Source organism: Salmo salar, chromosome ssa22, assembly GCF_905237065.1.
Source record: "Salmo salar chromosome ssa22, Ssal_v3.1, whole genome shotgun sequence".
NCBI classification, from domain to species: domain Eukaryota; kingdom Metazoa; phylum Chordata; class Actinopteri; order Salmoniformes; family Salmonidae; genus Salmo; species Salmo salar.
In genome coordinates, this window is record NC_059463.1 from 24,895,911 (window position 1) to 24,909,174 (window position 13,264).

At 43.9% G+C, this 13,264-nt stretch overlaps 1 protein-coding gene across 8 annotated transcripts in view; it reads right to left on the bottom strand.

Annotated features, from left to right (window-relative positions):
• Nucleotides 1–13,264, bottom strand: part of LOC106583049 (paired box protein Pax-7) — a 61,993-nt gene that overhangs the window by 20,738 nt on the left and 27,991 nt on the right. For all 8 annotated transcript variants that reach the window (XM_014166816.2, XM_014166817.2, XM_014166813.2 and 5 more), the window contains exons 6-7: nt 4,463–4,628; nt 3,518–3,711 (exon numbers count right to left, since the gene is read on the bottom strand). In XM_014166816.2, coding sequence (XP_014022291.1) covers nt 3,518–3,711; nt 4,463–4,628 — 360 coding nt within the window. The remainder of the gene's footprint in view (nt 1–3,517; nt 3,712–4,462; nt 4,629–13,264) is intronic.

Consider the following 13,264-nt stretch of genomic DNA (forward strand, 5'->3'; position numbering starts at 1 on the left):
TAGTTTATTGGGTTGACCTTCAATTGGAGGCAGCTGTTCCTCGTTGCCTCCAATTAGAGGTCCTATTTAGTAGGGGTGTTTTTTCATGGGTTTGTTTTTTGTTTTAGTGTTTATTTTGGTTTTCTTCATAATAAAGAAGATGAGCATACACATTCCCGCTGCGTTTTGGTCCCATCCTTACGACGAACGTGACATAAGTTGTTGTCAATGAGTTCTTCAGTCACGCCTTCATTATTTAACCAATTACTTTCTGCTTATTAAGGTACTGTAAAAGGAATCGGAACTGAAGCTTTCGCCACAGCATGGCATACTTGTTTATATAGCTCGTAACAACTTATTGTAACGCCCAACGCAGGAAATGAGAAGCAGGTACAGGGAGTGATCCATTTAATACTGACGGACATGCAACGGAACAAGAACAGCGTCTGGACATAAACACGACACGACAAACAGTGCTACTACAGGGAACAACACAGAGGAGCAGACATATATGCAGGGGTAATCAACAAACTGAGGGTGTCCAGGTTAGTCCAAAGAACACAGCTGCGTGTAATGATGGTAACAGGTGTGTATAATGACGGGTAGCCTGGCGCCCTGGAGCGTGGGTAGTGGGAGCAGGCGTGCCACTTATAGTTTGTATGTCATTGGGAGTATGTTATGAAGACTTCCAAAATATGTTTCACAAATGAAAAGTTTGGGAAATATTTGCTGTGAATGAAATCCTCTCAGGTCTTCAAAGCAAGAGAGTTCCAGGTGATTGACACAAAATTCCCTCCATCAAAAAAGCAATACTAATGTTTTCAGTCTCCACCTCATACTCCTGGCCTCTATCCAACGCCTGCTGTGACACCAAATGAAACAGGACCAACACAACAAATCTACTCTCATAACTCTGGACCAGCCAAGCACAGCTTAACCCCCCAACCCACCCCTGACATAGCTAGTGCCTCTCTCTCAAACCAGCCAAACTTATATCTCACATGACAACAACCCCTGTGCCGGTGTGGATGGCTTTTCCAGCGGCCGTAATGGGAAAACATGCACTGTCGGGAAATGTTACGGGATTGGGATGGGTGCAAGCACCTGTCGGCAATGCTGAACGCAGCAGGATTCCATTACAGACTTGGTAGTTGGCCAACACAGACCATTTACTGGGAATCACAGAATGTTGTCAATCTTTACCAGTAACGGGTCGCCCATCAGTACCAGACACTAGAGAAAATAGCTCACACATACCAACAAACAGGCATGTCTCCTCTGGACAGATGCTGTCTGAAAACCCACAATATAAAATTATAATTTCCATCATGATGGAGAGTCTGTTTGTATTGGTTTGGTATTTCATTACATCGAAGGAGGAAGACAGGAGAGTGAAAACACAGTATATAAACTATCTAACACAAAAAATCACAGTCCCAATCAATGTGAAACTAAATCAACGTCAATAACAACATTCAAGATGAGATGCATTTGAGAGAACTGAAAGCGACATGTGTTTAACTACAGACAGATAGTTAGACAGGCGGAGTTGTGTGACTGTGTGTGTGTGTGTGTGTGTGTGTGTGTGTGTGTGTGTGTGTGTGTGTGTGTGTGTGTGTGTGTGTGTGTGTGTGTGTGTGTGTGTGTGTGTGTGTGTGTGTGTGTGTGCGCATTGAGGCAGTGTGAACTCTGAATCCTCTGTCAGAGAACATCCATGAAAGAGTGAAAGGAATGTCACATGGCTATAGTGTGAGGGGTTAAATATGAAATATTATACCTCTGTGTTGGTATTAAAGCATACCTGTCAAATACCAGTCTTATTAACAACCCAAATATGTATTACAATAAACCACCTTTTGCTTTGAATTTTTTTTTTTTTTTAAACCAACTTAATATAATTACTGAATATTGAAAATGATTTTCTACAGTTATTCAAGGTTCTAATCCCCAGTGCTAAACAGGAAGTGTGTATTATCCAAACACATAATGGAATGCTTGGGAAGAGAGGGAGAGAGAGGGAGCTGCTGTATCGTCAGCCCGTATTCAGTACTGTAGAGCCATTAATGAAAAAAGCGTTCCTGGTGTTTTCTGCAGGTTTGCAGTGAGCGCATTAGCACTTAAAGCCCCTGTGCCACGATTAACAATCAAACACCCTGTGAGCCTCCATGTTATCCTCTGACGCTCCAGCAGGAGAGAAAATCTCATTTTTTGTCACCAAAATCCTTAATTCTTTCTTCCACGAAGAAAGAGGGGTAATACCAAGAATGTTTCCAATCTGCTTGAGAAATATTTGAAGAAAGAAAAAAACTCCCAATAAAACACGTGTGAATGACGGGGAATTGCGGACAAATGCAGTAATGAAATTCATTTTCAACTCTTTACACACCATTTCAATCTTATTTTCTGCTTGTTAACCACATCTTGTTGGTGAGGGTGGGCAAGACTGGCCAGTATTGATGGGTAATTGTGTATAATTAACTCCTTACACACGAATTGCCTCAATACAAATCATTTTACAGTCTGTGCTACCTACTTAAGGCTCGATCCCTTACAAAGAGTCACATTTAAACGCTCCTTAATGAGGTGCCCAAAGAAGATAGCATGTGGAATCTCCAGCTTTTCAGAAACACATCACACACACACACACACACACATGCTAACACATACAAGTGCACACAGGGGCAAAGCAATTGTATTTTCTCCGACAGAAGAGAATTGCTCGGTGAGAAGGCAATCCAATGCCTATTAATTCAAACTCCAATTTGGACAGCAACGCATCTAATTACTCTAATGCTCCACCGTATCACTGTGTGGAGGGCCGAGCAGACAGGAGAGGAGAGGGAAGCAGCATGACTGGGGGGTTAGGAGGCCATGGAGGGCAGCAGGGTAGCCCTACACAGCCCCCCACACATTTACAGTCCCTCCTCTACAAGCCTACCGTAGCCAGCCGTTTTCTCTACAGGCAGATACTGCACACAGCCCAGACTGAGAGCTGAAGACAACTGTCGTACAAGATTAATGGAATACCATATAATACTAAGGTCTAAAAACTTTGAACAATTACTTGAAGAAGATTAAGTGCCTTCATTTCTAAGCTTTAGCTAATTATTTCATTCACATGTGTTTCTCATGTTCGAAGTAGGATTTTGATGTCCCAGGAAAGAGGAAAACGCTGTTTTGGAGCAGATGTGCCTCTATCAAGATTAATTTTAATTTGTTGATGTTAATCCAATTGTTTTACAATTGTAGCAATTTAAATGAGCCAATGAAAACCCAGAGCTTTAGAAGCTAGAATAAAAGCTGATGAATCGACACACAGAAGCCTATTACTGTGTTGCTTTTTCGAATTGAGTGGTGGTTCAGCAAATATACACAATTTTAACCTTGGGTCATTGAATCATTAAAATGGTCAGATGTCTATATCAGAAGCATTTTTTGTAAAAATGTAACTTTATGTAGCTTACGGTACACATCCATATCAAAAGAGGCGAGACAGGGAGGAAATAGCAGAGACTTGTGCCCTTGGCCTTGAACTGACCTGTGGGGAGAGGCCATTGCTGACCGGGTTCATGTGGTTGCTGGCAGCTGATTGGCTCATGAACGTGTCTGAGTAGCTGGAGAAGCTGTGGCGATTGGACGAGAGGCCGTAGGGGGAGCTGCCGTCAGAGAGCCCGCCCTGGTGCATGGAGGACGGAGGCAGGGGTTGGGGCCGATGCAACGTACTGCTGCCATCTGAACCAATAACAACAACACGGAGCATGGGTAAGGAAGTGAGACAAGAGAACCACTACTAACTATACTGTTCTCAAACCTCAGCCTTGTAAACAACTTATTGCACCTTAATGGTCTCAAACCCCCAGACTCAGATCAAACACTAAAAGTAAGGAGATAAAATTATGTTTTAGCAGTGGCTTATGCCGGCTCAGACATAATGTGACCCCTTTTCATACTGAATGTAGCTTAGAAATATCCTGCTCTTGATTTGATTTGAAACTCCGTTAAACCCTTAGGCTGTTTCCCTGTCATCGTGTAACAAAGGCTAGTTGCTGTATAGATCCTATATTTAGCACATAACCGTTTTATGATAACATTCTGTTAACATGTTCTAAACGTGTAGCAGACATACCATAGCAGTGGCGGTTCTAGACCATTTCAACTGGGGGGGGCCAAGCTGGGGCCAGTTTTACTGTTAGAGGGGCCAGTTACATTAGACATTATTGTTGTCATATCGTTTTCTTCCCTGCATTGCATTGCAGGCAAAGACCATTTTCATAATCATAAGTGTTCCGCGTTGCCACTATCTAATAACGGATTCCCCTGTACCATAGATAACCGCCCCTGTACCATAGATATTTGTAACCCAAGTGATACCGAGAGTAGATTAGAACACGCCCTTATTACACAAATATTTGAGCCCAAAACTCTGGGATAAGCAGATGTGGAGGCGTGTGTGTGAGTGTGTGCGCATGTGTGTGTGTCTTACCCTGTGACAGTGTAGTGCCGGGGTATGAGGACTCAGGTAGCTGGTAGGTAGGTAGGCTGGGCATCCCCGTGGGCGGGAAGCCTCCAGGTAACAGGTGGTTGAAGGCAGCCAGCTGATTGGCTCCTGCCTGCTTGCGCCATCTGGCCCTTCTGTTGCTGAACCACACCTGGAGAGAAAGAACTGATGAGGAGGACGAAGTGGACAAACTACAAACAGAGAGAAGAGAGAGAGAGAGAAAGAGAGAATGTCTACCTTCCACTCAGTTTAGCTACTCTATGATAAGCCATCTGTAAGAGTGAAGCGCCCTTTAACTCTCAGCAAGCACAAGGTTGTGTATACCAGAATAGCCATCATTTTCTCTTCATGTTCTGTGCAAAGGAATAGGTGAATATATTAACACAATGTATATATTATCACATGGATCTATGATTCCAGAATGCTCCAGATGAATTGAGTGTGTAGTCCTACCACCTGTGATTCATCTGCCTGTTGCTGTGAGAGATGGTGGAGCCTGCATGGAGGTCCATGCAGGCCCTGTTGTTCTTAAGTGGCTGAAGCTGTGATCTGTGTCAACAGTCTGCCCTAAGAAGTCCTTAAGGGGTCAGAGGTAGGGGCCACAAGCTGCATATCAGACATCTCAAGTATGTTTGTGAACCTATTACAAACTTGGAGGCCATAAAGAATGTCATCAAGAATGTCTCTTGTCAATAGTATGTATCCTCCCTCCCTCCCTCCCTCCCTCCCTCCCTCCCTCCCTCCCTCCCTCCCTCCCTCCCTCCCTCCCTCCCTCCCTCCCTCCCTCCCTCCCTCCCTCCCTCCCTCCCTCCCTCCCTCCCTCCCTCTCATATAATCAGATATATGTAATTGCAAATACATACATAGTGAACTATTTCAATTATATTATACAAAGTGGATGGATTTAGCAGTTTATCTGTAATAAAAAAAACATGAACACATATTATTTTTCACAGTCTAACGGCACACTGTTTACATCTTGGTAGCCAAATAAAATGTAGAATTATATCAAAATGCACACACCATTATCAACGTTCAACTACGAATGCACAATGCACAATAAAGAAAGGCTTCTGCTTCAACAAAACATGAATATAATCAGGCCTTTTGAAAAGAGCAGCCATACAGCCAGCAACCTGTTCCATTTAACCAAGACAAGGCCTGGGCCCAATGTGGGCTAAAGGTTGAAGGACATTGATCTATGCCTCGCACTGGCAATTCATCAGAGTTTAATACACTGTCAGCGCAGTTCATCTACTGTTGTGTTTCAAACGGCCTGGCCTATTGTGAAGCCAGATGAAAGGAGTGGACAAAAGGGATTCCATACGCCAGTCAGAACACTGGGAACAAAGAAGGGGCGTCCCTTTTAAACAGCTCTTAAAGAGCCTAACTTTCAAGGGACTAACACAGGGACAGACTCACTGCTATTGAGGCCTCTCCTCCTGAACACAAATAAATGCTACACATAAATTCACATACACAGAGATCTCAATCACAAAGTAAAATCTCAGTTTTGATTGTTTGCCTCATCAAGAGCATCTCGTGATAAAAAGGGACTGAGATAATAATACCCCACTGTCCAAGCACTCGTGAGAAATAAGTCACTCAACTTCTAACCCCAACCAACAGGAAGCCTCTTCTGGAAGCAGATCATTTCCTCACACTTTCCATTCAACAAACAAACTCTTCTAGACCAAATAAAGGACTGCGATGGCTGAGGGCTCCCTGCTGCCCTCACTGATGTGGCTGCTATTGGGATGTAGTGGAGCGTGGTGTTGGTTCTGAGCTGGAGCTGGACAAACAGCTGCCTGCCATGGGGACACACCCCTTCCTTCCACACACGCCCAATCACCCGGCTCTGCAGTGCCACCCTCACCTCTGACCTCTGAACCTCACCCCACACCCCGCCCCTCTTTTATGTTCCATTACACTTCCTTATTTTTTTCAGTCAAGCCACAGGCAGGAGGTGTTCTATTATGGCAAACACAAAACACACAGAAATGCCTTGGCCACTTTTTATTTTTCCTTCACTTCACTTTTCTCTTTCTCTCTTCCTCTCTCTCTCACAAAACACATTATGAAACTGTACATTTCTGGTCCTTCTTAACACTGTTATGAAATCCTCCGAAACACAATTTACAACATTTTCTGATAGAATGTCCCTCCCCTCCTCATGTCAGTCTATAATGACATAATAGGATGTTCAGAGTGGTGCATGGTGATGTCTCAACATCTGCCTCCCATGCCCTGCGGCACCCATTGTCACCCATCCACTTTAATGAGAGGGGAGTCTGTGAAGCGCATCTGTCTAAGTGAATTTACTCCGAGGCTTTGAACGAGCCCGCTGCGACGCCTAGCTACTCAAGTCAACTAAAATGCCAAAGGCTGCACCGCTATCGAGTTAACGCTGGCAAACATTGGGCCCAATGTGACCAGGTCAATACTGTATTGTTGGGCGAGAGGGGGCCCTGCGTCACTGCTGATTCAGAGGAGATGGAATGTTTTCTCCAGCAGCCATGAGCTCTACAACAGCAGACACTGAGATAAACAGGCACACAAACACACACAGGCATGCACGCACATATGCACACGCACGAGTGCACACACACAGACAAACATGCGACACACAACACAAACAGGAGGAGGATTTGAAGCTGTACTCTGGAACTCACAAAGTCACCTTGGACCACATATTCTCCACTGCTCTCCCCAATCCGGTTGAATTCCTCTACACTACAGAGAGAGAGCTTCATCCCTCCTCCATTTCACCTCAAAGTATGCTACTACAGCATCCATCTCTGACCTGTTTTGCCAGTGAAAGAGGTTTGCTGGTTGCCTGGCTTCCTCTACACTTGGACTAACATGGACTATGTTCAGGGGGAAGTTGGAGGGTGGGGGATGGTAGAAAACCTGGGGCACAACCACATCTCTTAGGACTAGAGCTTAGTGGAGCCTGGGAGACAAAAAGAGACCCGCTTTGAGCTACTGGGCTGAGCTGAGCCCAGACATGGAGGGGGTGGCATGGGACTGTAGGGGGGGGGTTGGGGGAAATGAAGGCTGGAACGAACGTCAGGCAAGTTAAAGGTCCTGGAAACATGTCCCCGAGTCTAGTGAAGTGAAGGTCTGGAGAGATATGTGTTAACAACAGTTGCTTTTCTGTATCTTTGATTTGGCAGTGGCACATATACAGTGTATCCTTTAATCCCACTGGGTAAAAACTGGTTAACCAACATTGTTTCCAATTCATTTCAACACAAATAATCAATGTGATGACATTGAATCAATGTGGAAAACTAATTGGGTAAAAAAAAAAGGGCATTTAGCATTTTTTTCACCCAACCTAAATCCAATGACATGGTACATTTTCTTGTTGATTTCACGTTGAATTCATGTTAGTTGACAACTCAACCAAATTTAAATGAAAATTAGAAATTGAAGTGTCTTTGCCCAGTGGGATGGAATATCTTATCTGAGAGGGTGGCCTGGGTCTGTATTCCACGATTTCTCTAGACCTCACTCACTAACACAACACAATGGACTCTACAGAGCTGAGGATCCCATTCGCTTATCACTGATCTACGATAACACTAACACAATGGACTCTACAGAGCTGAGGATCCCATTCGCTTACCACTGATCTACGATAACACTAACACAACACAATGGACTCTACAGAGCTGAGGGTCCCATTCGCTTACCACTGATCTACGATAACACTAAGACAACACAATGGACTCTACAGAGCTGAGGGTCCCATTCGCTTACCACTGATCTACGATAACACTAACACAACACAATGGACTCTACAGAGCTGAGGATCCCATTCGCTTATCACTGATCTACGATAACACTAACACAACACAATGGACTCTACAGAGCTGAGGATCCCATTCGCTTATCACTGATCTACGATAACACTAACACAATGGACTCTACAGAGCTGAGGATCCCATTCGCTTACCACTGATCTACGATAACACTAACACAACACAATGGACTCTACAGAGCTGAGGATCCCATTCGCTTATCACTGATCTACGATAACACTAACACAATGGACTCTACAGAGCTGAGGATCCCACTCGCTTACCACTGATCTACGATAACACTAACACAACACAATGGACTCTACAGAGCTGAGGATCCCATTCGCTTATCACTGATCTACGATAACACTAACACAATGGACTCTACAGAGCTGAGGATCCCACTCGCTTACCACTGATCTACGATAACACTAACACAACACTGCAATGCATGACATTACTTTGCATTCAATCCCTTTGTCTCAAACAGGATCTAATTGTCTTTATTTAAAGTTATTGTAACAATTCTACGTTTCTTAAGACAACGGTGCCACGTGTACACATTTCACAAAGTGAACTATGCGCTACAAAAACAAGGATGAACCCTTCTTCTCATGTATTCTCAACGGTGCACTCCACAAACACAATGAACACAGTAGTGCAAAGAGGCAAAACAACATAGAAATCCTCATCGGTTTTATACCATGCACTACCCACCCTCACTGGCTCTGGCTGTTTCTCTCTCTGCCTGCCTGCCTGCCAGACTGACACTATGCTAATTAGAGAGGCTGGGAGTGTGAATTTGGGAGGAGAGTGGGATTAGCTCGATAAGTATCAGGAATACAGAGGGACTGAAGGAAAGTCATTTAAATTCTAATAATAAGAAACTGTTCAAACATTCACACGGATGCATTGCAACAATTTCTCCTCCACAATCTACATAAACGCTATCCATTCCTTTATGGAACCGACATAAAACCAGACTGGTGGGAACATGGATGCCTGTTGGCTTGGGTGGGCTCTGCTATTGTTACTACTGAATCCTACTATACCATTCTCTCCTGCCATTGGTAATCACCTAGCATAGAAACAACCTGGTAAATCTCTATTTCATGATACATCTCTATGACGTCATTGTGTTTATCCTAAAGTACATAAAATGAATATATCTGTCTTTGATGAATGTGTGACAATATGTCCCTTTCAGTTTTGGGGGATTGACAAGATGGGTCAAGATGGAACTCTGCAAGATTTGGTTGATCAACATGAAAATAAGACATTCAATAGATAGTCTATAATCTATCCTGTGACACTATGAGGTAGTGCTGGGATCTCTCCTCAGCCTCTCCATAGAGGCCTCAGAGATCAGAGACAGGGCACCACAGAGACAAACAAAGCAGGATCCTCTACTCTCTGTGTCGCGGCTAGCATCAGAAGCCTAGCGCACTCTCCAGATAGAGAGAAAAACGTCTCCCCAAATTGATTTCTACGCTTCATAAAAGGCTATGCTTATACCTTATTAGATCCCTCTAACTATAATAGCTACATGCAGAATGTTTATTGGTAATGAAAGGGGATCTATGTGACAGATTCGCTAAGCGAGCCAGCCAGCGCCGCCACCGCTCAGATGAGCCTCCTCAGAAGAGGAAGAGTCGGCCTCGTAAAAACTTCAGCCTAAATAGAAGAGAATGTAATTCACTTCATGTGTGAGGAGGAGAGGAGCACTGATTTACAGCGCTAAGGCCCAGGCTCTGGCCTCCCTCCCTCTGTTCTCTACCCTCCCTCCCTCACTCAACAGCAACCCCCCTCCACCTGGCCCAAACTTCTGAAGGATAGACACAAGTGATGCTCTTTTCTCTTCTTAATAGTCTTTGGAAGGACTCCACTGCCTGATCCAGTCAGGAATGAGTGTTTTATTTCAGATGCAGAATGGCAGCACAGAGAGTGGGGTGCTCAGAGCAGGAGACTGGTAGCTAGATTTATAGGGACCGGTAACCTGGAACTAATGGCTGTGAGATATGGATCAGATCCCGCAATTTGTCAGTTGGGGTGATAAAACAGTGGTGGGGCCAGGAAAGGGCTGCTGGTAGCTGCTGGGAGCTGTGTTTTAGGGGGTGGTGGGCCTGATGAAGATGGATGAGATAGTGTGACACAAGATGGCAGGCAGCGGCAGGGAGGAGAGGGCTTTTGGGTTGGCTGAGTTTATGGGGCAGTGAGTTTGGGCTGTGGAGTCACTGGTAAACCAAACACTTGTCACTTCTCGTTAAACCAGGAGTCCTCCTCAGCACCCTTCCACACAAGAGCTCTCCGCTTGGAGTGGGCCCATATACCCTTACAGATAATAGTACTTTTACTGACTGCAGTGTATACCACACACCCTGCTTTATATATGATCACCTAGAGATCAAAAACAACTAACAGGGTAAGCCGTAACCACCACCTCAAATCCTACTCAAATCTTTAAGACCCTACAACACCACCATTCTGCAGGGTTTCTCTCTCACCGCACTGCCCTCTCAGCCTCCCCACTCGTTGACATCTGGAAGATGCGTCATTGCAGCTGTGCTGGAGCAGGTCAGCTCTCAGGCCAAAGGTTCTTCAGTCCTGCCCAGAGATGGACCATTTGGGTACCTATGTGAAAACCCAGCTGGCTGACATCTTCAAAACGCACTGACACTAAAACTGTCAAGTTCACACACCAAAATCCAGCCTTTGGCTTTTTTAAATGTATTGATTCAATTTGGAGCAGTTTTAGAGAAGAGGCTTCACCAAGTTGTTCTTATATCAACATGTTTCCCGTGGTCAGTGTGGTTGTTTATTGAGGATGTGTCTGAGGACTTTAGCAGGTTGATGAGGAGCAGGGTAAGTCTTTGGTGTTCAGATGCAATGGGGCAGTGCTCTAGCAGAGCCAATGAAAAAAACACATATGACTCCTGAAAAAGAAACAATGCTACAATGGGCTCCATAGTCCGTCCTAAATCCTCCTACCAACTACCTTGCCAAACCGCTGAGCAACATTGAAGACCGATGGTCATTATTTACTTTGGATAACCAGAGTCAGTTTCTTGGGGTGACCTTCTCAGAAATTAAATTTGATTTGATCTTTGGAGACTTTCAAAGCGTTTCAAAATTAGATGATGAGGGAAACTGCATTAACAAATGATGTCCATGACTTAAATACCTCAGGTTTTCACATGACATCATTTAGCTCTATTATCTCGCAGGAGAGAAAAAGTTTCCTTTTAGTTTTCAACCTTGTTTGTTTTTTTTTATTTCATTTTTAGACTTCAAATTACCATCAATTTCCAGAAATATTCGAAAGAGTCAAATGCCTGAAGGGATTCTCTCTAAAATGTCAATGTAATTGACCTACAAATATGGTTGTGAAGTGCCTGGAACATGGACAAGACAGAGGACTCTCTATGCTCTGTAGCCCAAGGGTTCCCAGTGGGGTAGATCTAAATTATTAGTATTTTTATGTGTATTAAACAACAGATTAACTGAATTTTGGATCAGTGAAAAAAGTTTAGAGGCTGCGATACAATACAATGTGATATTATTCATCCAAAATGTATGTTCTTAACCCTTAGATGCACATGGGCCTGGGAGGCTCACAGGGATATTGGTATCCACAGTACTCCATCAATGATAAATATTTTCCCCTAAAAAGTATTCTTGTATTCCCTCCACCCATCTTTGTTGTTGACATAATGCACTGTAATTTAAGTTTTAAAACTGCAATATTTTCTCTCTGTCACATGTCAAAATGTGTAGAATTGCAGGAAATTAGCTTTAAAACTGCAGCATTTTCACTCTTATGCAAAGAGGGGGGCTTTTAAAAAAAACTATCCCAGAGCCCGAGACTGAATTAGTGCAGCCATGCACTGCAGAAGTCATAGTAAAAAAGTATATTTTTATCGCACTTTGAAGTAGGTGTTGTGTTCTGATATTATGAGGGGGTCCATAATACATTTGCTATTGCTAAAGTGGTCCCCTAAACAAAACAATTTGGGAACCCCTGCTCTAGCCTACATGGCACTCTGCTCAACCAATCTTACACAGCTTTGCTGGATCTTTTCATCTTCGAGACCAATCACAATGCGCTTCAGAAGCTCCCCTCTACAAGGTCTAAATTCAAAAATTTGACCAAATGACATTGTAAATAGAAGCATTGTAACCCATCTGTCATAACTCAAAATATATTAGACATGCATGTCTTTTCCAGATGTATTTCATGAGACATCCTTTACACTGTAATGGAGGAGAATCTTCAGAAAAAGAGATGAATCAAATAATAACTGAAAGACCTTCCCAATCTCATGTTCAATTTAGCCTCATAAGCATATTTGAAACATTCTGAAATGTAATATAGCACAAGAAAATATGCATGAGATAAATCTCTCAGCATCCTGAGTGCTGCAGTAAGCAGTCAGACATCTTTCTGTTTGGAGGGTTTGCTAGACAGACAAAGACATGTGTGGAATCAGTTACCCCTAACCGCATGTTAGGAGTGTGAGGAACAGTTAGCACGCGGGCTGGTTCAGAGTTTGGGAGGTTCAAGGGGAGTGAGCGAGGGGTTGTGGTAAGAAGAGAGGGTTGCCCTTTTTTACTAGCATCTGATTGATTAATGTTGTTGTCAGGGCATGGGGTCCCTGGAGAGGATGAGGGACCCTCCATGATATGCACATGGTTTTACAAGCGGCGGCAGGCTTGAAAGTGAGAGATGCTGGCCAAAGGCCGAAATGAGAAATCCATCAGGAATGCATTTCCTCTCTCTCTCCCTCGCTTTGTCTCGCTCTCTTTCTCTTCTCCTCTCTCTCTCCCTCCCTCCCTTCTGAACAGCTGCTGCTATAACTCTACTGTATTTTCCTTCAGTGTTACATAAAACCACATGGTACACAAGCTGTCAGGCAGGTCCTGAGTGGAGTCTTGGGTGTAAAGAAATGGAGCCTCCCCTGTCAAGGCCTTCTTAGAACAGATG